Source organism: Mercenaria mercenaria, chromosome 15 (assembly GCF_021730395.1).
Source record: "Mercenaria mercenaria strain notata chromosome 15, MADL_Memer_1, whole genome shotgun sequence".
Taxonomy (NCBI): domain Eukaryota; kingdom Metazoa; phylum Mollusca; class Bivalvia; order Venerida; family Veneridae; genus Mercenaria; species Mercenaria mercenaria.
In genome coordinates this window covers 10,539,796-10,565,754 of record NC_069375.1, presented here as the reverse complement: position 1 = coordinate 10,565,754, position 25,959 = coordinate 10,539,796, and the positions used below count along the sequence as shown (strand labels likewise).

At 37.1% G+C, this 25,959-nt stretch overlaps 1 protein-coding gene across 1 annotated transcript in view; it reads left to right on the top strand.

Moving 5' to 3' along the window:
• LOC123563663 (E3 ubiquitin-protein ligase UBR4-like) overlaps nt 1–25,959 on the top strand; it is a 148,208-nt gene that overhangs the window by 70,556 nt on the left and 51,693 nt on the right. The window contains 26 exon segments of the mRNA XM_053524052.1: nt 1,341–1,532; nt 2,014–2,084; nt 2,942–3,089; nt 5,555–5,752; nt 6,167–6,196; nt 7,823–7,993; nt 8,558–8,809; nt 9,625–9,714; nt 10,475–10,627; nt 10,821–11,045; nt 11,790–11,874; nt 12,693–12,765; nt 13,135–13,363; nt 14,523–14,679; nt 15,289–15,449; nt 15,846–16,062; nt 16,721–16,940; nt 17,446–17,509; nt 18,396–18,530; nt 19,366–19,543; nt 21,147–21,308; nt 21,551–21,781; nt 22,225–22,340; nt 24,795–24,962; nt 25,179–25,229; nt 25,593–25,770. Of these exon segments, the coding sequence (XP_053380027.1) occupies nt 1,341–1,532; nt 2,014–2,084; nt 2,942–3,089; nt 5,555–5,752; nt 6,167–6,196; nt 7,823–7,993; nt 8,558–8,809; nt 9,625–9,714; nt 10,475–10,627; nt 10,821–11,045; nt 11,790–11,874; nt 12,693–12,765; nt 13,135–13,363; nt 14,523–14,679; nt 15,289–15,449; nt 15,846–16,062; nt 16,721–16,940; nt 17,446–17,509; nt 18,396–18,530; nt 19,366–19,543; nt 21,147–21,308; nt 21,551–21,781; nt 22,225–22,340; nt 24,795–24,962; nt 25,179–25,229; nt 25,593–25,770 (3,955 nt within the window).

Sequence of the window (25,959 nt, the reverse complement as noted above, 5' to 3'; positions counted from 1 at the left end):
TAGAATGTTAATCTTGATGCTCTCAAGGTCCAGTTTGAATGTGGGTCATGTGGGATCAAAAACTAGGTTACCAGGTCAGATCAAAGGAAAAGCTAGTTTACACTGTAGAGGCCACATTTATGACCATATCTTAATGAAACTTGCTCAGAATGTTAGTCTTGAGGCTGTATAGGTCAAGTTTGAATCTGGGTCAGGTGGGGTCAAAAACTAGGTTACTAGGTCAAATCAAAGGAAAAGCTTGTTAACATACCTGTAGAGGCCACATTTATTACTATATCTTTATGAAACTTTGTCAGAATGTTAATCTTGAAAATCTTTAGGTAAAGTTCGAACCTGGGTCATGTCAGGTCAAAAACTAGGTCAACAAGTCAGATCAAAGGTAAAGCTTGTTAACACTATAGAGGCCACATTTATGACTGTATCTTTATGAAACTTGGTCAAAATGGTAATCTTGATATTCTCAAGGTCCAGTTTGAATCTGGGTCTTGTAGAATCAAAAACTAGGTCACCAGGTCAAATCAAAGGAAAAGCTAGTTTACACTGTAGAGGCCACTTTTATGACCATATCTTAATGAAACTAGGTCAGAATGTTAATCTTGATGATCTATAGGTCAGATTCAAATCTGGGTCAGGTGGGGTCAAAAACTAGGTCACTAGGTCAAATCAAAGGAAAAGCTTGTTAACACTCTAGAGGCCACATTTATGACTATATCTTCATGAAACTTGGTCAGAATGGTAATCTTAATCATTTCAAGGTCCAGTTTGAATTTAGGTCATGTCGGGTCAAAAATAGGTCACTAGATCAAATTAAAAGAAAAGCTGGTTTACACTTTAGAGGCCACATTTATACCATACCTTAATGAAACTTGGTCAGAATGTTAATCTTGATGGTCTTTAGGTCAATAGGTCAGGTGAGCGATACAGGGCCTTCATGGCCCTCTTGTTAGTTATACTTTTAGTTAGAAAACTAGAATGAAGTACTCGTGTTTTAATGAAATTTCTCCACATTCTTTAAAACAGATCAGAATACCTTGTATCTGAAAAAAAGTCGTGCAGGTTATGTGTTAATGTTTGAAATTTGGCAGTAAAAGGGTTAATTTTCAATAAGTGTATGTATAGATAGATAGAGGAAATTTTGTACATGCATGTCTGGTAATCGTCTTGTTAAAAATTGTGTTTTGTATTTCTCAGTAACATCCTTAACCTTCTTCAGGAAAAAGTTTAATTTATTTGTTTCAGCAGCTCATCTTTTAATATGTACATTGTTTACTGCAAGTTTATCTCTCATTTTTTGCCAAACTTATTTGATGTGCAAAGCTTAAACATATAATTTTTTTCAGAATTTGATGAACACTTTATGTTGTTTATTGTCTTACATTGGAGAGATACTGGTTGCCTTGAAGAAGTCAGGTGACCAGACTGGGTCTGCCTCACCACCATTAGAGCATGAGATCAGTATCACACAGGAGATTGATAGTGACTGGGAGGAAGATCTGAGTCATGAGGAGGAAGATACTGCAGGGGAAGATTCTGTAAGTGTTCCAGTCTGCTGCAGAACAATTCTAACCAAGGGACTGCTTCTGAAATACGTTTAGAAGTACACAAAGCTTGTATTAGAATGAAAGTAATTCTGATGAAATTGACTGGTTGTTCAAATTGTGAGCAAGTTGATGGAGGAGAGATTTTGTTGAGGAGCAAGTCTGTTTCCTGGAAATTAGATCTTAAAGATCTGGTAATGAAAAATAAAGAAGAAATTTTAAATGTATTTTTAGATTAATTTGGATAAACATTTTGGAATAACTGTTAAATCATTTATGTTTGGTTTGATTTTATGGTTGCTTCCATCCACAAAACTAAATCCCAGCGGATGAAATTTTCTAAAAAACGAAATCCACAAATTCATATCCGGACAGATTATCTGCTTTTGGCCTAACCATAAAATTTCAGGCGTGACTATCTATCATTTCACAAAATTGAACTACTATTATAAAAATTGTCTATTTTTTTCTGCAGGATGAAGAATCTTTGAACAACAAACTATGTACATTCACAGTTACACAGAAAGAATTTATGAACCAACATTGGTACGTACAACTGAAGTAATTTAAAAATGTGATGTAGATAATATTTATTCTTTAAATGAAGGGTTAAAATTTATTTCATGGAGAGAACACCATACATAATTTTTGGTGTTCTCATGATATCAAAATTTGTGTTATTATATATATTTCAATGAACCACTGATTGTAATGAAATAAAACTGTTGAACTAGTAACCATTGAAAACTTCAGTGATTTGTCTCTCCAGATATACAACATTTTTTCTTAAAATTCTATTTATGTAAAAGTTTTAGTTGCAGTTTAAATGAGCTTCAATTTCCCAGATTATTGCTGCATTTTCCTAGATTTAGCTTCATTTGGCCAGACAGATGCAGTAGGCCAGACTTAAGTTACCACTGCCCAGACTTAAGCTGTGGTCATCCAAACTTTAATTTTATGCACTAATTTGAATGCTTCTGCAGTGAAACACCACCATTGATGGTTTGAGTGCCAGGATTGACAAGAAATTCATATAGCCTCCAGCCATTCCTTATATTTTTGTTGTTTGGTTTACTCAAAACCCTGGATAACTCCAGCTTCCTTGTGGCTTTGAGCAATTAGTGTTCTACTGTATTATCATTCATTCACACTTAAGCCTTACCCTGCCAAATTTCTATAATGAACTTGTCTTTCAGTTTGGACAGAACCATTAACTGTTAAAGTTTTGCATACTAAAAAAGTTCTGACTGAACCACAAACAGTGCATGGATGTGCTGGTTGATCATGATGTGCACTGGTTGCAAAGGCAGAATCAGTTGTGTTTAGCATGGTAAGGGTTAACATTCCACAATATGTCTGTCAGTTTCAGATATCTCTTTTGACTTTTAATATATTTTGTGTAGGTATCACTGCCACACATGCAAGATGGTAGATGGTGTTGGAGTGTGTACCGTGTGTGCCAAGGTGTGTCACAAAGATCATGATCTGACCTATGCAAAGTTTGGCTCATTCTTCTGTGATTGTGGAGCCAAGGAAGATGGCAGCTGCAAGGTCAGTTTGAATTTTTAGCTGGACTATTCAAAGAATAGTCTAGCTTTTCTACTCACCCTGGCGTTGGCGTCGGCGTCACACCTTGGTTAAGTTTTTGCATGCAAGTACATACAGCTATCATTTAAGGGCATATAGCTTTGAAACTTACTTATTCTTTCTCTAGATCAATTACCAACCTCACTGGGTCAAGTTCCATAACTCTAACATGTATTTTGAGCAAATTATGCCCCCTTTTGGACTTAGAAAATTCAGGTTAAAGTTTTACATGCAAGTTACTATCTCCAAAACTAATGCAGATATTGAATTGAAACTTCACATGTGTCATCGGGGTTAAAAACTAGTTGATAGCACCAAGTCCCATAACTCTGACCTTCATTTTGTCCAAATTATGCCCCCTTTTGGACTTAGAAAATTCTGGTTAAAGTTTTGCGTGCAAGTACATACAGCTATTACTAAAAGGCTTATAGATTTGAAACTTATTTTTTCTTTTTCTAGATCAATTACCTATCTCACTGGGTCAAGTCCCATAACTCTGACATGTATTTTGGCCAAATTATGCCCCCTTTTGGACTTAGAAAATTCTGGTTAAAGTTTTGCGTGCTAGTACATACAGCTATTACTAAAAGGCATATAGATTTGAAACTTATTTTTTCTTTTTCTAGATAAATTACCTACCTCACTGGGTCAAGTTCCATAACTCTGACATGTATTTTGGCCAAATTATGCCCCCTTTTGGACTTAGAAAATCCTGGTTAAAGTTTTACATGCAAGTAACTATCTCCAAAACTACTATAGATATTAAATTGAAACCTCACGTGTCTTCAGGGTTATAAAACTAGTTGATAGCACCAAGTCCCATAACTCTGACATGTATTTAGGGCAAATTATGCCCCCTTTTGGACTTAGAAAATCCTGGTTAAAGTTTTGCGTGCTAGTACATACAGCTATTACCAAAAGGCATATAGCTTTGAAACTTATTTATTCTTTTTCTAGGTCAATTACCAACCTCACTGGGTCAAGTTCCATAACTCTTAACATGTATTTTGAGCAAATTATGCCCCCTTTTGGACTTAGAAAATTCTGGTTAAAGTTTTACATGCAAGTTACTGTCCCCAAAACTAATGCAGATATTAAATTGAAACTTAACATGTTTCTTCGGGGTTATAAAACTAGTTGATAACATCAAGTCCCATAACTCTGATATGTATTTTGGTCAAATTATGTCCCCTTTCGAACTTAAAACTCTTGATATTTAACATTTTGGGTAATAATTTCCTGCTTCTGTGACAATATTTCGAATAGTCGAGCTTGGCTGTCTTACGGACAGCTCTTGTTATGTACTTGTTGTTTTGAATTTTTCCTCTGAAACTAGAGGGTTTGCACAGACCTTGAAAAGTGCTTGAACTTCAGACAGATCCTTTAAAAATGCTTGAAGAATTGTCAAAGTGCTTAGAAAGTGCATGTTTGTTTTAATAACCTTGAAAGCACTTCAAAAGAGCTTTGCTTTTTTTTCCCCCAAATATGATTATCACATTTTTTACCTGAACAATTCTTTTTAAGCCCCCGAAGGGAGGCATATTAGTTTTCAACTGTCCGTCCGTTCGTCACAACGTTAACTTTTTGCATGAAGGCACTTTACTCATGAACAACTGCACCCAGGACCTTCAAACTTCACATGCTGATAGTACTTATTGAGTACACAAGCCCTACTGACTTTGGGGTCACCAGGTCAAAGGTCAAGGTGTTGCGGGGGCATTTGTCACCATTAGTGACTGCTGTTGTTTGGTATGAAGCTGCCAATTAAAGAGTATTCAGGGGTTTGACTTTGTACTCTGATCGACTTCTACCAATGTTGGATGAAATATGATACATGTAAAAAGTGCTTGAATTTGAGTTTTTGAATCTTGAAAAGTGCCTGAAATTCGCAAAAAGAATTATTATTTTTTTTGGTTGGGGGTGGCAACATTTGTGTGAACCACGAATTACAGGTCAAATTATATGAAACTGGTCTGTGCATTTTTGGCTTGTACTTCTTCCATTGTGAATCTCTCTAAAGTCTATTTCCAGGAAAAACTAGCGATAGTTTTATATTAGGAGGGATCATTGGGGCTATGGTTAGGTTTGAACTTTGAGAATCTGTTGATTGGCCAATACTTTCACAACTAAACCTGAGCTAACCTATCTTAATAGTTGTTGATAACTTTTGTCTTCTAAGAGATTCTGAATTTATTTTGTATGACTGGAAGACCTTGAATATTTTATATTTTTGTAGTTGTCTAGTAACTCAGAGTGGAAAACAGTCATATACAGGGGATTGTATTTGCTAGTAAATGATATGCCATTTTAAATGATAATAACTTGTATTCTGTTCTAAAGTAGGGCAGTATATCATTGTCAGTCATGATGTAAACAGTTGTTTAAGTATTTGCAGGACCACACAGTACTTATCTGGGATGTTATTTCAGGCTCTAGTGAAACGTACAGCTGTGAGTGGCATGCACAGTGGAGAACAGAATGTCACCCCATCACCATTCTCCATGGGAACAACTTTACCAAGCTCCCTGCGACGCCGACTGTCCTCCCCACTGCAGTCTGACAAGAGAATGGATGAAACTAAAGATCAGATTGGAAAAGCAAGAAAACTGCTGTGTCAGCAATTAGAGGTATCGGTATATTTTCCCATTACAGCAGACTTACAAAATGACACCTACATTAGAAATGAATAGCAAGGATCTTTAATACAGATAGATGAGACACAATCTGTCTAGCTTTCAAGAAACTATAAATAAAGTGAAAACATTTTATTTTATGTGAATTTCATGCTTTTGGTCAAAATAGTTAATTCCTAGGATATGAATTTGTAGATAAACTGTTGAACACAAAAAGAGTGGAAATTTTACTTGTTCATTTGTATTTGATTTTGTGGATTGACTCCACTACTAAGTCCATGAAAATAAATCAGCTACGAAAATTAAGATTTCACAGTATTCTCATGTTTGAGCAGAGGTATGCAACAGAAGTTAACATTAAAATATAAAAATACAGTATTTAGTTGATCATATTATATCTATTTTCAGGGAAGCAAAGATGAACTGATAAACACTTTGGTAGGTTAAAATTTTGTTGTTTAATCCCCCACCGTGGCGGAGGGATTACAGGAATGGTCTGCGTCTGTCCGTCCTTCCGTCCATCCTGTCTGTCCGTCCTTCGTCCGTAACAAAATCGTGTCCGGTCCATATCTCCTAAACCCCTTGAAGGATTTTCATGAAACTTGGGTCAAATGATCACCTCATCAAGATGATGTGCAGAACCCATGAGTCAGCCTTGTCGGTTCAAGGTCAAGGTCACAACTCAAGGTCAAAGGTTTGAGCCTGCCATTTTGTGTCCGCTCTATATCTCATAAACCCCTGGAAGGAATTTTATAAAACTTGGGTCAAATGATCACCTCATAAAGACGATGTGCAGAACCCATGAGTCAGCCATGCCGGCTCAAGGTCAAGGTCACAACTTGGGGTCAAAGGTTTTGAGCCTTCCATTTTGTGTTCGCTCTATATCTTCTAAACTCCTTGAAGGATTTTCTTGAAAGTTGGGTCAAATGATCACCTCATCAAGACGATGTGCAGAACCCATGGGTCAGCCTTGTCGGCTCAAGGTCAAGGTCACAACTCGAGGTCAAAGGTTTGAGCTTTCCATTTTGTGTCCGCTCTATATCTCCTAAACCCCTTGAAGGAATTTTATCAAACTTGGGTCAAATGATCACCTCATCAAGACGATGTGCAGAACCCATGAGTCAGTCATGCCGGCTCAAGGTCAAGGTCACAACTTGGAGGTTTGAGCCTTCCATTTTGTGTCCGCTCTATATCTCCTAAACTCCTTGAAGGATTTTCATCAAACTTGGGTCAAATGATCACCTCATCAAGGCGATGTGCAGAACTTATGAGTCAGCCATGTCGGCTCAAGGTCAAGGTCACAACTGAAGGTCAAAGGTTTTAGCCTTCCATTTCGTGTCTGCTCTATATCTCCTAAACCCCTTGAAGGAATTTTATAAAACTTGGGTAAAATTATTACCTCATCAAAACGATGTGCAGAAATTATGAGTCAACCATGCCAGCTCAAGGTCAAGGTCACAAGTAAGGGTTGAAGGTTTGAGCCTTCCATTTTGTGTCCACTCTGTATCTCCTAAACCCCTTGAAGGATTTTCATCAAATTTGGGTCAAATGATCACCTCATCAAGAACTCATGAGTCAGCCATGTCAACTCAAAGTCAAGGTCACAACTGAAGGTCAAAGGTTTGAGCTCTGTATCTCCTAAACCCCTTGAAGGATTTTCATGAAACTTGGGTCAAATGATCACCTCATCAAGACGTTGTGCAGAATTCATGAGTCAGCCATGTCAGTTCAAGGTCAAGGTCACAGCTAAAATCAAAGGTTTACCCTTTCACTATCCATAGCAGTGGCGGGGGATTTAGCTGTCTTTCAGACTGCCTTGTTAAAACTAGAATAGTTTCTTTTCTGATTAAAACATTTCAATGCTAAGTGTGAATGTGTTTTTTAGTCATAAAGCATTTGTAGCTGCCTGTATTTATGCTTTCGATAAAGATTTATTCTCAGACACACTTGATCTCAGACTGACTTGATCTTGGACAGACTGCATTTCCTCACAAATGTAGAACTACCTGAAGGGCTCAGTCTGTTCTTACTTCGTTTCATACAATTTTTATATGTTCACTGCAGACTGGTTCACAGACTATTCAGACTGTGTTAGAAATGCTAGACTGTATTCTGCCCTCACTGACAGAGAACTACCAGACTATGTCACCTATGGGAAGCTTGCAGCGGGCACAGTCTGCACTTAATGAATTACATACACATACAAAGACAACAGAAACCACTGACCAACTTATGGTGAGTTTGCTGCAGTTACATATTTATTTGCATACTTGTTCTTTTTTCAGCAGTTAGAATAGATTGTAGTCAGGATAAATTTTCTGTATAATGTAAATTTTTGTTCAGGTTATAAAAAGTTTGTGATATGACCTTAGGTATTTTGTGTCATTTTCTCTGCTGCAATTTCATAGTTACTACCCTTATTTACAATGTTAAAAGCTAACAGATTGTAGCTGATTATGTTTTTTGGACAAAATAATGATTTATATTCATGACTGTTCTAAAATTTCACATTTTTCAAAAATATTAACAAGTATATATGCTACAAACATTATCAAATTTACAGTATTGCTTTTATTAATCAGTAGTTGTTATATCTATTTGGGCTGAGCGTTTATGGTTTAGTGTCCATGTCAGTTGTTTGAAAAAAGTTAACGTGTATGGATTAATACAACAGTTACATGTTGGAATATGCAGACACCATACATTTAATGCGTTCATACTTGAGAACATGGAAATAGTTGTTTCAAGTTTTATGTAAACTTTATGCTGTAAGAACATGTACACAAATATACACTTCAGGCAGTTACATTGGGCTCCCAAGAAGGTGCTTTTGAGAATGTCCGCATGACTTACGTTGGAGACCAAGGATTACAGATTCGCCAGCTGATAACATCCCACATGCTGCGTCGTGTTGCAATGTGTGTGTTGGCGTCACCACATGGCAAGAGACAGCATCTAGCAGTGAGCCACGAGAAAGGAAAGATCACTATTCTACAATTGTCAGCTCTCTTGAAACAAGCTGACTCTAGCAAGAAAAAATTAACACTGACAGTAAGTAAACTTGTAAAAATAATAAGAGGTGTGACCTTGTTGTTCCTCTTACTTGTGTTTCCTTAATAACTTTGTTTAAAAGAATTTGTAAAGTATACATATGTCTTTATGTAGCATGCACTCCTTTTAGTTAGATATTTGAAGATATTAATTGAGCCATGCCATGGGAAAACCAACATAGTGGCTTTGCGACCAGCATGGATCCAGACCAGCCTGCGCATCCGCGCAGTCTGGTCAGGGTCCATGCTGTTCGCTAATAGTTTCTCCAATTCCAATAGGCTTTAAAAGCGAACAGCATGGAGCCTGACCAGACTGCGCGGATGCGGATGCGGACTTTAAGATGTCACTTAAGTATCTTATATCATCTTTAAGTTAATACGATTTTGCAAGACAATTTGTCCAACGTTTTCAACCCACCCACTTAGCTCAAAAGGGAGAGAGCAGATCTATAAATTGTGCGGTTGTGAGTTCTGTCCTTGGTTGAGGCATATGTTCTATGACAGTTTGATAGAAGACATTGTGTCTGAAGCGAGGAACAGGTTTGTACTTGTACAGAATCCAGGAACACTGGTTAGTTAACTGTCTGACATTACATAACTGAAATACTGTTGAAAAACAGCGTTAAACCCAAAACAAACAAACTATCGTACTCAGAAAGGTGTACATGTGTGCATTCAATAACCAGTTTACAAGCATGTAAATGTAAAGACTACAAAAAGCATTTAAGTTTATGAAGTTATACGCATATGCATGTATTCATCAGAAAGATTTGTTGCAGAACTGCATATGTATGTTTTTCCCTTAATATATTTCAGAGACTAGCATCAGCACCTATACCATTTACTGTACTGTCTATCAATGGAAACCCGTGCAATGAGGATTATTTAGCAGTCTGTGGTCTGAAGGTACAGCAGTGTTATTGTGATTTCATTTCCTTCTTATTCTTTAGACTTAAGTACTTCTACATCTACAGTCGAAATAATACGGAAATTTTCCACCTTAATTTGTAATAAAAAGGGTCCCTTCAGTGAAGATTCTGAAAGGTTTTGACCATTGTAAACTGGGTATAAGCAGTTGATCCTGAGTGAAGAGAAATTTTAAAGAAAAACAACAGTCAAGTGATACACCATCCCTGTAGCCTAGTGGTACAGTACTTCTGCAGTTGTACGCAGTTTTGGGTTCACCCTCTGGCCTTGCCATAAGACATGAAAAATAGTACCAATAGTTCCCATAACTGGCCCTTTACAGTTAAAAGGGAAATTAAGGATATCTTTCCTACCTGCATGGTGATGGATACCATCAGGAATAGTGTTGAAACTGATTGGTACAAGTTGTAGAACCCGTTTTACAACTGACCTGAAATAGAATAGTATAAATCTGATTCTTGTAACTAGAAAGTCAAAGAGGCTCCAGTCTTCTTATTTTAGAAACCATTTAACAGTTGATCATTTGAATAAATTATCAATTATACCCTGTTTGAAAATGCATCCAGAGAAAAATATGTAGGTGTTTACAGAACTCATTTTTGTAAAGGCTTTTTATCTTTTGAAGTTGTGTCCATTCTTTTAGCACGTATGAACAGATAAAGTTTCAAGTTTGATTGTACACCATGTATATCTGTCATACATATCATACATATAATCACATATATTTATTCATCACTAGGACTGCCATGTTCTGACGTTCACCAGTTCTGGGTCAGTGTCTGACCACCTAGTGTTACACCCAACCTTGGCCTCTGGAAACTACATCATCAAAGCCCTATGGCTGCCTGGCACGCAGACTGAACTGGCCATAGTCACAGCAGATTTTGTAAAGGTAAAATATTCTGCTCTTCATAAGTTTTATGTATGCAGTTAATTCTGTGATTATGATCTATGATTATCATAAAAGCATGACATAGATATATATTAAAATTTCAAAAGTTATGGATAAAGACAATGCTTTATGTCTCTTTTATTTATTTATTTACATAAATCACAATAAAGTATTAATATGTTGTCTATTATAGATCTATAACCTGTCTGCTGATGCGATCAGTCCCCAGTATTTCTTCCTGTTGCCCAGTGGGAAGATCAGGGATGCCACGTTTGTGTTTACGGAGGAGGGTCGTTACATTGTCCTGATGTCCTCGTCTGGTTATATCTACTATGAAGTGATGGGAGAAAGCAGCAGTGCTAAACATGGACCGTTCTATATCACGAATGTCGTAGAGGTCAAACATAATGATCTCAAGGTCAGTAAATTTCTTTTATATTTGTGTAAAACTGTTCAGGATCGAAGTATGTTTTTCATAAAACAAAGATTCCGATATGCAAATAATGTAATGTTAAGCAAATGAGGGACAATGGAAGATCATCTTTATACTTTCTATGTTTCAGACATTGCTGTTCAGTGTTTCAGATGTTCATGTATATCAGAGAACAGTAGTAATATTATATGAAAAACCTACAGTATATATATGATTTACTATAGGTGTTTTATGCTGCTCTCAACTATATACAGTATATCTTCACTTAGCAATGCATTTTAGCAGCAAATGTCTCCTTACAAAATTATTTTATTTCCCATCATATGAAAGGATTTGTAATTTAGCCTCTCAGGTTCATCAAAAACTCTTCATTCTTCCAGGTGAAATTTTCAAAAGAGGTTACATTTAAAAAGAATTTCATACACCATTATTCGTTAGTAGATGATTTTGAATGTTGATATTAGTAAAATTCAGAATAACTACATCCTAGTTTATCAATTTGCAATCTAAGAACTGTATATATATATATATATAGTTCAAGTGGCCTTTGTAGTTACCTGTATTACGGTAAACAGTTATTTGCCCTTAGGAGTCAGTCATCTGGCTTTTGTTCTAATTTCATAATAAGCTGCCACTTGCCTTGAGTAGCAAGATTGTGTTGCTTTCTTGGTTGGCTGCTTATTACATGTATATAAACTGACTGTATATAAAAGGTAATTTCTGTTGTAGGATGTGAATGGTCAGGTAGCAGGAGGGGGTGTTTCTATCTACTACTCCCATGCTCTACAGCTTGTCTTCTTCAGTTACACACAAGGTTTGTACCCATTGTCTTTTCTGTTTTTGTTTGAGCATCAATATTGTAATATGAGTATATCAAAGAAATGGTGCCTCCATGGATTAGGAGTTAAGGTCTCTGTCTTTGAATCACTTTTCCCTTACTTTTGTATATGAAAAGTAAAATTCTCTCTTGTGAAGAAACAGTTCAGCAGGTATGTGAAAGTCTATATTGTGTTCAGGCATCTAACCATGTCCAAAATGATACTAGGACGGGTACTTGAGGTCCCTCCACTGTGAAAGCTGGAAAGTCACCATATGTCGTGTTAATGTGACTTTACACCAAACAAATCCAAACCAAACAAACAGGCAACACAGTTTCTTTCAAGTGAGACAAATTGCCTTGAGTAAATGTATAACGGAAAAAAAAAATTAGAAATGAAAGACGTCTCAGATGATCTATATTTCAGATATCATAAAACATAACTGGAAAAAAATACACATATGAGCCGCGCCATGGGAAAACCAACATAGTGGCTTTGTGACCAGCATGAATCCAGACCAGCCTGCGCATCCGCGCAGTCTGGTCAGGATCCATGCTGTTCGCTTTTATAGCCTACTGCAATTAGAGAAACTTTTAGTGAACAGCATGGATCCTGACCAGACTGCGCGGATGCGCAGGCTGGTCTGGATCCATGCTGGTCACAAAGCCACTATGTTGGTTTTCTCATGGCACGGCTCATATTTATTAGAAAATATTTTAAATATTTATCATGTTCAAGTGAAAGTGTGTAAGAACACTTGAAAATTTACAAAAAAAAAACAGAATATATCTTATTAGAATATATGTTATTCCAGGGAAGAGTTTCTGTGCACCACTAGAGAAGGATCTGTCAGCAACACCTGTAGTGTTTCCAATCACATTTAAAAGGTAAGTGGAGAGGTGATCTGGCCAAGAGGACTGTAACACCTACATAGTGATGTTGTATTACAACTCAGAATTTTAGAAAATTGGTATGTAGGTAATCTTGCTTCAGGTATTTCATATTAACCTTGCATAGTGATCAAACAATAAAAATACTCGTAGTAAATGAACATCTCCAGAGCAACCACCTTTGTTCAGCAAACACTTGTTTCTTTCCCCAGCGGTGTTCACACCAGAGAATCTTTGTACTGCATGCATGAATTTTGAAAATGCTTCTTTCTAAAATAGATTAAAAAGCTATAAATTAAATGAGTTGCATTCAGTAGGTGTACACATTTTTAAATAATTGTATAAGATATATATTTTAATCTTCAGTTCCAACGGAGGAGGAAAAGGTAATACAGGGCACCAGGCTCTGGTCCAGTGGTCCGAGGTCCCAGGCCACACCGGTCTGCTGTACTGTATGACCCAGACCACCAACAACCCAGTGGTCCTGATGATCAAACCTGATGCCTTGATGATACAAGAAATCAAAGTTGTGCCCGCCAAGGCAAAAATACAAGATGTTGTCGCTATTAGACATAATGCCTCTAACTCTGACCAGGTAAGTTTTTATGCCCCCGAAGGGAGGCATATAGTTTTTGAACCGTCTGTCCGTCTGTCGGTCCGTCGGTCTGTCAGTCTGTCAGTCTGTCAGTCTGTCCGCAATTTTCGTGTCCGGTCCATATCTTTGTCATCGATGGATGGATTTTCAAATAACTTGGCATGAATGTGTACCACAGTAAGACGACGTTTCGCGCGCAAGACCCAGGTCCGTAGCTCAAAAGTCAAGGTCACACTTAGACATTAAAGGATAGTGCATTGATGGGCGTGTCCGGTCCATATCTTTGTCATCGATGGATGGATTTTCAAATAACTTGACATGAATGTGTACCACAGTAAGACAACGTGTCATGCGCAAGACCCAGTTCCGTAGCTCAAAGGTCAAGGTCACACTTAGACTTTAAAGGATAGTGCATTGATGGGCGTGTCCGGTCCATATCTTTGTAATCCATGGATGGATTTTCAAATAACTTGGCATGAATGTGTACCACAGTAAGACGACGTGTCGCGCGCAAGACCTAGGTCCGTAGCTCAAAGGTCAAGGTCACACTTAGACGTTAAAGGATAGTGCATTGATGGGCGTGTCCGGTCCATATCTTTGTCATCCATGGATGGATTTTCAAATAACTTGGCATGAATGTGTACCACAGTAAGACGACGTGTCGGGCACAAGACCCAGGTCTGTAGCTCAAAGGTCAAGGTCACACTTAGACGTTAAAGGTCATTTTTCATGATAGTGCATTGAGGGCGTGTCCGGTCCATATCTTTGTCATTCATGCATGGATTTTAAAATAACTACGCATGAATGTGTGACACAGTAAGACGACATGTCGCGCGCAAGACCCAGCTCCGTAGGTCAAAGGTCCTAAACTCTAACATCGGCCATAACTATTGATTCAAAGTGCCATCGGGGGCATGTGTCATCCTATGGAGACAGCTCTTGTTGAAAGTATACCTTGTGACTGAAGTTTTCCTAGTGTGTTTCTTCATTGAAAAGAAAGTGCTTGTTGGATGTATTTTATCTTGAATATATAATTTAGAAGTACATTCTCAACTTAGTTATTATCAATTTTCATTTTAAGAGATTTTGAAATGTTACGTTTTTATACCCATGTCTTACAATTACTTATATACAAAGCATAAATACCTTTATATTTTAGCAAAGAACCACAATGATACTGCTGTGTGAAGATGGAAGTCTAAGGATATACATGGCTAATGTAGACAATACAAACTACTGGCTGTCACCTACACTACAGCCACAAAGTCCTATCTCTGTCCTCAAACCTGCCAAGAAAAAGAAGACAACAAAATCTGGTAAGCATTGAGAGTTTAAAGTGAATAATTGTAACATTTCTTGGCGCAATTGGTGAATGCAGGCAGAGATTTAGTGAAATAAGTTTTAGAAAAAAACTCAAAACTTAAATTTTGTTAGAGCTTGTTTTTCTTTAAACACCATGGACAGCAGCTAACCAGAGCTAAACTTGTTACCGGTAATTAAGTAGGGAAGGTTATTGACAGGCAGTCTTTAAGTTGCCTGTTTAATTCTTAAACTGGAGAAGCACTTTCCAAAACAGTTTGAGACAGAAGTAATTATCCAGTATATAAGCATTTTTGTAAGGAACATTGTACATATTAAACAAAAATCAAGGTTTAACCTTCAGCCTGCTGGTGGCAAGTGATTCTGCCTTTGCGACCAGTGCTAATCCGTGTAGGCTGATCATGGTCTGCATTGTTCACTATTCAGTCAGAAAATTACCAGTGAACACCCCTTTGCATAAAAAGTGGTACTCCCCAAACAGAATGATAGACCAATCCATTTTAGAAATTTAGCATGGTAAAGGTTAAATATTTCAAAATTATTCTTGAATAATTTCAATTTGATCTTTCAGTGTACATACAGTAGAATGTTTTCATAAATTTCAGGGCGACCAACTGGTTCTGTAAATTTCCCAATAGATTTCTTCGAGAACTGTCAGCAATCGAATGATATAGAATATGGAGGGAATGATGTCCTGCAGATATACAATATACAACAAGTGAAACATAGACTGAACACAACTGGCATGTATATTGCCAGTACAAAAGTAAGTGTACATGGAGAGCAGTTTTAATCATTGACAGGGTGAAATATTCTATGTGACAGTTTGACAGAAGACAGTATGGGAATTTTTATTAGAAAAAAAGCCAGTTCCTTATGAAGAAGAATACACTGGTACAGAATCCAGAAATACAACTTAGAATAGGTGAATACCTGTTACATAATTGAAATACTGCATGAAATCTGGCATTTCACCACTTAGAAAAATATCATACATTAAGTTATATTTTTTTGTGAATTTTTACTTGGATCTCAGTGTTGAAACATTGCCACATTTGAATCACTAGTGAGAATTAGGCAATATTTAGTTACGTTTGGAATTATGCAGAAATTAGTTACATGCAATGAGATATTTTGTATAAATGCAGTTACTTTCTTACAGCCTGGTGGATTTACTATAGACATGACAAACACCAGTGCGACCACTGTGATGGTTGGTGTCCGAGTATTTGTAGGGAGCCAGTCAGTGGAGAGAGCACCTAGATACCTTGAAGTGTTTGGCAGAACTGTAGAGGTCCAATGTTTGAAACCCAGATGGGTAGATCTACCCTTCACAAGAGAGGAATCACTAAATGCTGACAAGAAGTTTTCTCTGTCCAGTAAGTTTGAGTTAGTTTTACAAAAAATAATTCTGGCATTGAAACTCGGAAGGTTATACATATCTCGTGTTAGAAAATGCAAGAGTAAACCAAACAGCTCATTGTAAGATGGAGATGAAGGTGAAATTTAGATTTAATCATAGTTAGTTTATTGCTCTTTGCAATAACAAATACAACATAGAGAAAGGGAAGAAGGGTTGGACAACATGGTCTGACAAGATTAAGACTTTTCTGTCCCTATGAAGATAAAGTTTTGTCTCTACAGAAACTGCTCCAAGCTATAATTTTAGAGGGCAAAAAATTGAGAGATTTAGATTTCACATTATGTCTGCATACACTTTGGTAAAATGCTGCCAGTTACACATTCAACAGCTCACATGTTTGTGGAAAAGTTTTCATTTACTAATGCAGAAAAAAAATAGTACAGAATTTAGGAACCCATTTTGTTCTCCTCACTGTGGTCAGTGCAGTGCTGTTGAACAGACTAAATTGTCAAAACAAAAAACTGATTATAATCCTTAAAGCTCCCCACCCCAACTTTACCATTAGACAATAGTATAATACAATGTATATGGGTTGTATTCAGTTGGTGTAAGCGCTGTTTGATCACCAAACAACAGATTATTTTCCATTTGAGGATTTATGATTGTTATTCCAGTTGGTCCGAGCAATGATCCAGGCGGAGTCACTATGGTAGACTCTATCAAGGTTTTCACCAAGACCAAGGAAGCTTTTGGCTGGCCGGAAGAGCCAGATGAGTTCACAGAGCAGTCTACACCCAAACCGACTCCCTCTGTGGCATCGGCAGCACCCAGTAGTTCCGAGTCTGAGACAGTGACAACATCTCTGGCTTACATGCCACTTACATCAGCTGACAAGTGAGTGTTTCATATTATGTCATTTGATTTATGTATTTATATGGTAAAAACATTTGAGTGAGACTTTTGGTGGTTGTTAAATAGAAAGGTCGCTTAATAGCGGTGGTTTAATGTACAGATGTCAACTGTAAACAATAGAATGAGATATCTTTGTCAAGCTTGTACTTCTACTAGCATGGTTAGATCATAACCTAAGTTCTTTTGAGTGTCACTATGTGTGACTCCCTCCTCCATTTTAATGATATTGCTTCAAATATTTTGATAGAATCACCAACTTTCTGTTTAGTAGCATCTTGAGTGAAAAAAAAATCCTTAGATAATGAGTATTGAAGTCAGATTTACTGGGTGCATAAAGACTTCAATACCTTACAATAAGTTGTATTTAGATACAGAAACTGTTTATTTAGTTTATTGAAGGTATATATTACCTGTTTCAGGTTAATTATAAAGGTATATACATGTCCTGTTTCGGATGTCTCATGAGAGTATATGTTACTTATTTCAGGTTACTCAGCAGTGCTCTTGAAGTTTTGGATGGTGCATTTTCAGCCCTGCCTTCAGATGAGAAGGTAATTAAAGTATAACCAGTGTTTTCAACACTAAGGTAGAGCAAACATCTCATTCAAAGGCAGATAATTTTTCTCCATTTGATGAAAATGTAGTAAGTTACATCTACAGAGCAACAACCAGATTTTAATGTTGCCAGTGATTTATACTGTAGAGAGGTAACACTGTATAGAGATGTTTTCTGTTATTGATTGCTCTTCCATCCAGAGTTTCATCAAAACTTGAGCAGATTTAACAGTGAGCAAGCAAAAAGAAATTTAGCACTAACAACTTGCCCTTGTGAAAAGGTGGTGTGGAAATTTATTCCATAAATAACACAGATCATGGTATTGGTGTACATCTGCCATTATATATATAGGCATTGAAATTTTTTGTGTTAACCATTTCAGATGTAACCTTTTAGATGAAAAGTAATTCATAAATTAATTTCACTTGCAGTAATTTATATGCATTGCGCAGTACCTTTAAGTCAAAATTTGTTATTTTCTGATATAAGTAGATTCAGCTCACACACATGATACTTTTGGTAAATGAATGTTTTTTGCAAGATTGAATACAATTATTTGGTTATTTTATATCAATTGATAAGTCTGTTTTGTTGATGAGTATTCTGTATTCAAGCTGCATAAAATCAAATATATAAGAATCTATTTAGAGGCATCTAAATAGTAGCTGACATTGTATGACCGAGTCTACTCTTGAGAAGTGCAAAATCTCTAGTGCCCGTAACACCGTCTTAAGCAGCACTCTTTTTTACAATGTAAAATTGAAGGGCTTCATGATCCAGATGGGCATGAAAAATTGCCAGCATTGAGGCCAAATATGGGCAACATTTTATAGTCCCTTCTTATCTTCAGCACTTAAACATTTTTGCTGTGCCTGTTTCAGGATCCACTAAGGGAGAAAACTTTAGAAACAGCTACCAATCTGCTGACATTGCCTACACCATCTAGTGTACAACAGCACACAAAAGCACTGCTCGCTTCCCTGTTTATAAACAAAACTGTGTATCATGGACATAAGGTAAGGAAAATACTCAAGGTTTATTAGCTATGAAAAAAGATAATGTTTGAAAAGGAAAGAGGGCTTCAGAGACGGACAATTTTTATGTGGAAATGCAGTTTGCTTAAGAATTTTAACACCCACCTTTTCAGTAGAAAGGTTGGGATTGCCCCTTAGATTTATGAACTGTCTATCTGTATGTATGAAATCCTTTGCGTCAAAGCTGTTTTAAGTATTAGCCCTTTTGGTTCAAACTTTCACAAACTATCATATATGTAGTGTTGTTACATATAAAGTATTTTAATAGGAGCATTAAATCCAGGAATTGCAAATTTCTACCCACTTAGCTCAATAGGGATAGCACAGATCTATAGATCAGGGGTTGTGAGTTTGATCCCTTGGCTAGGAGAATGTTCTTTATGACAGTTTGATAGAAAATGTTGTCTGAAATCATTTTGTCCTTCATCTCTGATTCATATTGATAAGTTGGTAGTTACTGAAAGTAAGTGATGGTACAGAATCCAAGAACACTGGTTTGGTTATCATGCCGTCATTTCATTTCATATCTGAAATACTGTGAAAAACTGCACTCAAACTCCACAGATAACAACCAGAGTTATGGCTTGTTGTAAATTTCCTTTCATTTTTTTTTGTAACAAGAGCAAAAGTATCCAGTGCTCTTATTCCATTAATTACATTCCCTACCTGTGCAATGTTTTGTAACATTATATCTGTAAATGTTGAGTTTAAATGTCTACCATAATCGCAAGTAGTAATGCCCATGTTTAAATATATGACATTTATTAGTTGAAAGATATAAATATCTATCATCATATTTTTGTATCTGTAAATTCAGGATGAGACGGAACTAAATCATGTGATGCAATGTCTCCGCGGTGACCAGGAGGGACATACAATGGATGTTGAAGCTTTCCAAAGACTATTGGTCACTGCTCGTGCAGTGGCTGTATCCCGGCCTCACAACCTTGTCAGATATGCTAACAGACCAGCAGATTCATCCTCGGACAAGGAAGGTGAGAAATAAAGTTATTGTCTTAATTTCTTGTTTAAACAAAGGTGCTGTTTTTAGGCCTCAGCACCTTTAAACCAAGTAAGGTGAGAAATTATTTGAAGTTTATTAAACATGAAGGAAAACTTAAATAACTTGTAGCTTGTAGCTGTCAATTTATAGTAGGCAAACCTTAGGTTCTGGATATTGGTAAGATTCACTTAATCATAAGAAAAAAACGTTTTAGGGCTGCAGAGACTAATCCCAGAGAAGACAATTAAAACATGTAAGGTTATTTGTCATTTAGGTCTAATGGATATGGGAAAGTTGTACATGTATAGACCAACTGCCTACATGTCAGAAATACAGGACATCAGTTATTAATACCCCGCCACAAGTGGTGGGGGGTTATAGGAATGCTTTCCATCCCTCCGTCCATCTGTCCGTAACACTTTCGTGTCCGCTCCATATCTCCTCGACCCCTTCAAGGATTTTCATGAAACTTTGGTCAAATGATCACCTCATCAAGACGATGTGCAGAACCCATGAGTCAGCCTTGTTGGCTCAAGGTCAAGGTCACAACTCAGGGTCAAAGGTTTGAGCCTTCCATTTTGTGTCCGCTCTATATCTCCTAAACCCCTTTGAAGGAATTTTATAAAACTTGAGTCAAATGATCAGCTCATCAAGACGACAGAACCCATGAGTCAGCAATGCCGACTCAAGGTCAAGGTCAAAACTTAGGGTGAAAGGTTTGAGCCTTCCATTTTGTGTCCGCTCTATATCTCCTAAACCCCTTGAAGGATTTTCATCAAACTTGGGTCAAATGATCACCTCATTAAGGCGATATGCAGAACTTTTGAGTCAGCCATGCTGGCTCAAGGTCAAGGTCACAACTGAAGGTCAAAGGTTTGTGTCTGCTCTATATCTCCTTAACCCCTTGATGGAATTTTATAAAACTTTGGTCAAATGATCACCTCATCAAAACGATGTGTAAAACTTATGAGTCAGCCATGCCAGCTCAAGGTCAAGGTCAACACTTAAGGTCAAAGGTTTTAGCCTTCCATTTTGTGTCCACTCTGTATCTCCTAAACCCCTTGAAGGATTTTCATCAAACTTGGGTCAAATGATCGCCTTATCAAGAACTGATGAGTCAGCCATGTCAACTCAAGGTCAAGGTCATAACTGAAGGTCAAAGGTTTGAGCTCTGTATCTCCTAAACCCCTTGAAGGATTTTCATGAAACTTGGGGCAAATGATCACCTCATCAAGACGTTGTGCAGAATTCATGAGTCAGCCATGTCAGTTCAAGGTCAAGGTCACAGCTAAAGGTCAATGGTTTACCTTTTCACTATCCATAGCAGTGGCGGGGGATTTAGACTTTCAGACTGCCTTGTGTTGTCTGCCACTGTATGACGGACACAACTGCAGTGAAGATGAAACCCATCGTGAATCTATATGAAATGCAAATATAAATGATTTGTTTTTAGGTAGAAACTATCAATGTGATGTATTATGAAAGGTTCAGGCAAGGAATTGGAAACATTCTAATCTTTAAGGTTTCCTTGTATATTTATTTTTACTGAAGGTTGGTTATACTTCAGTGTTTGACATACTCATGATATATTACAGTATTGGAGGTAACAGATCTAGAGAAGGAAGAAGCTGTTGTGTCAGTTGGAGAGTTAGAGCCCCAGGAAGGATGTCATTTTGTGTCACAGTTGATGAACTCATTCTGGAGATTGTTGACATCTAGACCACCCAACCCCATGCTTGCACCTGTTTGCTTGCCAGGTAAAATTTTTGAAAAATAAACATAACTTTGGTTGTTCTATTATAAAAAAATAAATCTTTAACAACTTATTCTATTTACTGTACAGCTTTGTTTTGGAATTTAATGATTTTTTCTTCAGCAAATGTGTAAAATAATAACGCCTGGATGGGCACCTGGTGTTGTCCACCTATATGACCTATTATTGTGTTGATGTGATATAAACTTAAACAAGTGTTAGAAAGCAGTAAACCCTGTATTTCAGGTCTTGCCCATGTAGATGCTACAGTTGGAGCACTGGTGGAGATCATTCAAGCGTTCACTGTATCGGATCTTGAAAATTTACCATTAGCAACAAAACTTTATGCTAAGCTTCTGCTACACCCAGACCATGTTGTAAGCTTTGCGTGTAAACAAGCAATGATACGATCACTGAGAACAAGGGCCAGAAGGAAGAGAGTGTTTATACCGTCCCCACCAAGGTGTAGCTCACCAGGTAAGTTAAGTTGTAATTTTGATGCAAGTCAAAAGTGGTTGTTGCTTTAAAGCTATGTGTATTATGAAAAAAGTTTATTCCAGTTTGGAACAGTTCTAATATTTGATAATATATGATTTTTTTGTGTCCCCAAAAATCTTTCAAGGGGTGCTGACAGTTGCCCTTGTCTGTCCGAGTTTGTGTTTTGTGTATCTCAAAGAGTATTTGACTTAAAGTCATCAAGTCTCACAGGTTTGTTATTCTGCATGTGAAGTTTTGCACCTGGTGTTTTAATTTGGATTTCACGCAGCCAGACCAGAGTTATGGTCGTTGACTCAGTAAAAAATTTCATACAGCAACAGGGATTTGGGGCACCGGTGTCCACATCTAGTTAAAACTTAGTAGACCTTTAGAGTGTTTAAGTTGGCTGTTATATATGGTTACATATGTATTATGAATTTCAGGAGAGGAAGAAGAAGAGGGAGCAGCTAAGGGAGATAAACCTGATTCTACCATGATACAGTCCCTTACCATTAGTGAGGCTCCTGATGGAGATGATATGGAACAGTATGAAATTGTGGTTAGTTTTTTGATTTTTTATGTTGATAGAGAATTTAAGCTTTTGTTAAGTTTTAAAATGTCTGCTGTTTCAAATTAATAGATTGATGCTTAAAATGAATCCTGGTTCAGTAATTCATAGTTTGGGTTTGAAGTACTCTACATGTGTTCAAGGTATACCTCGAAGCGGTAGATTACAGTTTTTCAGAGATTCCCAGGGAATCAGTATTAAATGTAGTTGTACATGAAATTTTATTCCTTGAAACAATGTTTGGAGTGAACTACTTCCAGATTTCAGGGATATTTTAGGGATTTCAGTGAAAGTTCTTACAGGGGTTGAGTTTGTGTTGCATATTTTTTGAGGGGTGGACAAGGGTAGAGAGCACTGGAGCACCTATATCCCCTCGGGTTTGCAGAAAGTTTTTGGAACAAATGACTTTTACAGTTACAATGGGATTCCAATGGAACTTTATTTAAGTGATTACAGTGAAGTATAGTTGTGCAGGACTTGCTATTTTCTTGCTTGAGAAAAGATGGAACAACTGGAGCACCCATAATCCCTCAAGTTTATGGAGCAAACTACCTGTAGTTTTGAAGGGATTTCTGTGTAAATTCATTAGGTGATCACTGTTATGAAGAATACTCGTGTATGACCTATTTTCTGGAATGGGAAGAGGTGAGGGGACTGATGCACACTCCCAACTCTTTCTGTATGACAATTTTTTTCTGGGATCGACAGTGTGAATGTTTGCAGTTTTAATCTGATTTCAATGAAATTTCAAACATTTTATCTTGTTAAGAGTAAAGGTGGCGTAACATTTATTTTCTGTGTTGGACAAAGTTGAGGGTTCTAAACCACCCATCATTTCTCAAGATTGTGATGTGAATTACGTTTGCAATTTCAAATGGATCCTAATAAATATCTACACCCATGATCACTATAAAGTAGAATATATATGTGACTTACATTTTTCATCAGGTTTGTGGGATTTTGTGTGGGGGCAGGATCAGGTCATTTTATGAAGGACTTCCTGGCTTACCCCTCTTCCAATTCATATTTTTTTTTTGCTAGCACCCACCCCCAGTTATTCCTGTGTTTATAAAATAAAATTTCTTTAATTTTTATACGCCCGTTTGAAAAACGGGACGTATTATGGGAACGCCCCTGGCGGGCAGGTTGGTGGGCGGGCGGGCGGCGTCCACAGACCTTGTCCGGAGCATATCTTCTACATGCATGAAGGGATTTTGATGAAACTTGGCACAGTTGTTCACCATCATGAGACGGAGTGTCAAGCGCAAGAACCAGGTCCCTAGGTCTAAGGTCAAGGTCACACTTAGAGGTCAAAGGTCAGATTCAAGAATGACTTTGTCCGGAGCATATCTTCTTCATGCATAGAGGGATTTTGATGAAAGTTGGCACAATTGTTCATCATCATGAGAAGGAGTGTCATGCGCAAGAACCAGGTCCCTAGGTCTAAGGTCAAGGTCACACTTAGAGGTCAAAGGATACAAGAATGAAAACTTTGTCCGGAGCATTTCTTCTTCATGCATAGAGGGATTTTGATATAACTTGGCACAAATGTTCACCACCATGAGGCGGAGTGTCATGCGCAAGAACCAGCTCTCTAGGTCTAAGGTCAAGGTCACACTTAGAGGTCAAAGGATATAAGAATGAAAACCTTGTCCAGAGCATGTCTCTTCATGCATAGAGGGATTTTGATATAACTTGGCACAAATGTTCACCACCACGAGACGTAGTGTCATGCGCAAGAACCAGGTCCCTAGGTCTAAGGTCAAGGTCACACTTAGAGGCCAAAGGTCAGATACAAGAATGACTTTGTCCGAAGCATTTCTTCTTCATGCATGGAGGGATTTTGATGTAACTTGACACAATTATACACCATCATGAGACGAAGTGTCATGCGCAGTACCCTTCTTTCGAATTACTTCCCTTTGTTGTTACTATAAATAGCTTATATTGTAACTTTTTCATTACTAGTCATAGGGAAAAATCGAGACCACTTTTCTGTAGTACAATATGCATGCTATATCCAATTTTGAGGTGTATTTTGACCAGTCTCTACCTGGAAAAGATTTTTGTGAGGACTTACAATTTTTTTTTTTATTTTTTATTTTTTTTTTTATTTTTTTTTTTAAAGATTAACTTCCCTTAGTTGTTACTATAAATAACTTATATTGTAACTTTTTTATAATTGACCGTAGGGAAAAACCAAGACCACTTTTCTATGGTACAACGTAGATGTTACTTTCCAATTTTAGGTGTATTTTAAGGTATCTCTACCTGGTAAGGAGTTTTTTTGTGGACTTAGAAAAACAAAACATTTAGTTATTACTAAACAACCACAAAGTTAAAATTCCATTTGCAAATACAGGTGCTAGAGTAAAGAAATTTGCTGTGACGGGCGTATATTGTGACATTCTTGCACTCTTGTTTTTTTGTATGGCTGTCTTTCAGGAGGGTAATGAGCCAATGGTACTAGAACCCTCAGAACCAGGTCAAGGTCATCCACTAGAGGCCCTGCTACAAAGAGGGGCCAATTTTAACCCAGTAGTTGACATACCCCCAGATGCTGATGATGAAACAATGGTAGAGCTGGCCATAGCTCTCAGCTTACAAGATCAGGTGAGTTTAGTTTTCAGCTTGTAAACATTTACATTTTATCAATAATTCAGTTTAGAATACAAGCTGTTCTGCTTTCAGTTATAATGTTTTCAGTTTAGTTAATACTCTATCATTTTCACTGCAAGCTTTCTGTTGTTTCTGTTAATTTAAGTTGTCATTTAAAGATTTTTATGTCCAGAAGCTTCTTTTGATATTAACACTATATGAACATTGCAGAATGGAGGTGGACTTGGGCTGCAAGGTCTGAGATTAGCGAGTCAGCAACAGGTATAGATTCTCTTTCAAGTTAGAAATTGATATGAACCCTCAGACCAGTTTAAAAATGACTTGTTAGTGAAATGATGTTCTATGACTTTTGTCTGCTCTTGCAAAGCATTTGAGGCAATGAAGCAGCTTTGAAGTACACTAAAGGTGATTGACAACTAAGATTTAGAGTAAAAAACTTTAAAAGCTGAATATCAACAAAGTTTATGCTCTATGTTGTAAATGTAGACAGGTCACAGAATGCAACCTAGCCATTGGTCAGATTTAAGATTGTTCTTAGAGTCAGCCAATCAAATCCTCATATTTCTGACTTCATCCTGTAACCTTGAACCCTGATTTAGAAAATTGCATTTCTTTTTTTTTCAGAATGTTGGTAACTATGAGGACAGTCAGATGTCAGATACAACAGCCTCGGCTCCAGGTAGTGATGATGAGATAGCTAGTAATGTTGCTACAGATGGCTCAACACTGAGGACATCTCCGGCGGATCATGCTGGGAGTGGAGGCTCAGAAAGTGGCGGTAGTGCTGAGGAATCTATTTCAGGTGAACACAATGGTAAGATTATATAAGAATAAGTACAAATAATGGTAGGCATTGATGTCTGTTTTAAAAGATTATAATAGATTTATTAAATTTCTAACCTACCATTATCCGCAATTTTTGCAGAAAAAGTTTGTTGTATCTTGAATTTTAAGATTCTGCAGAAAATCTTGTTTTAAGATTCAACTGTTT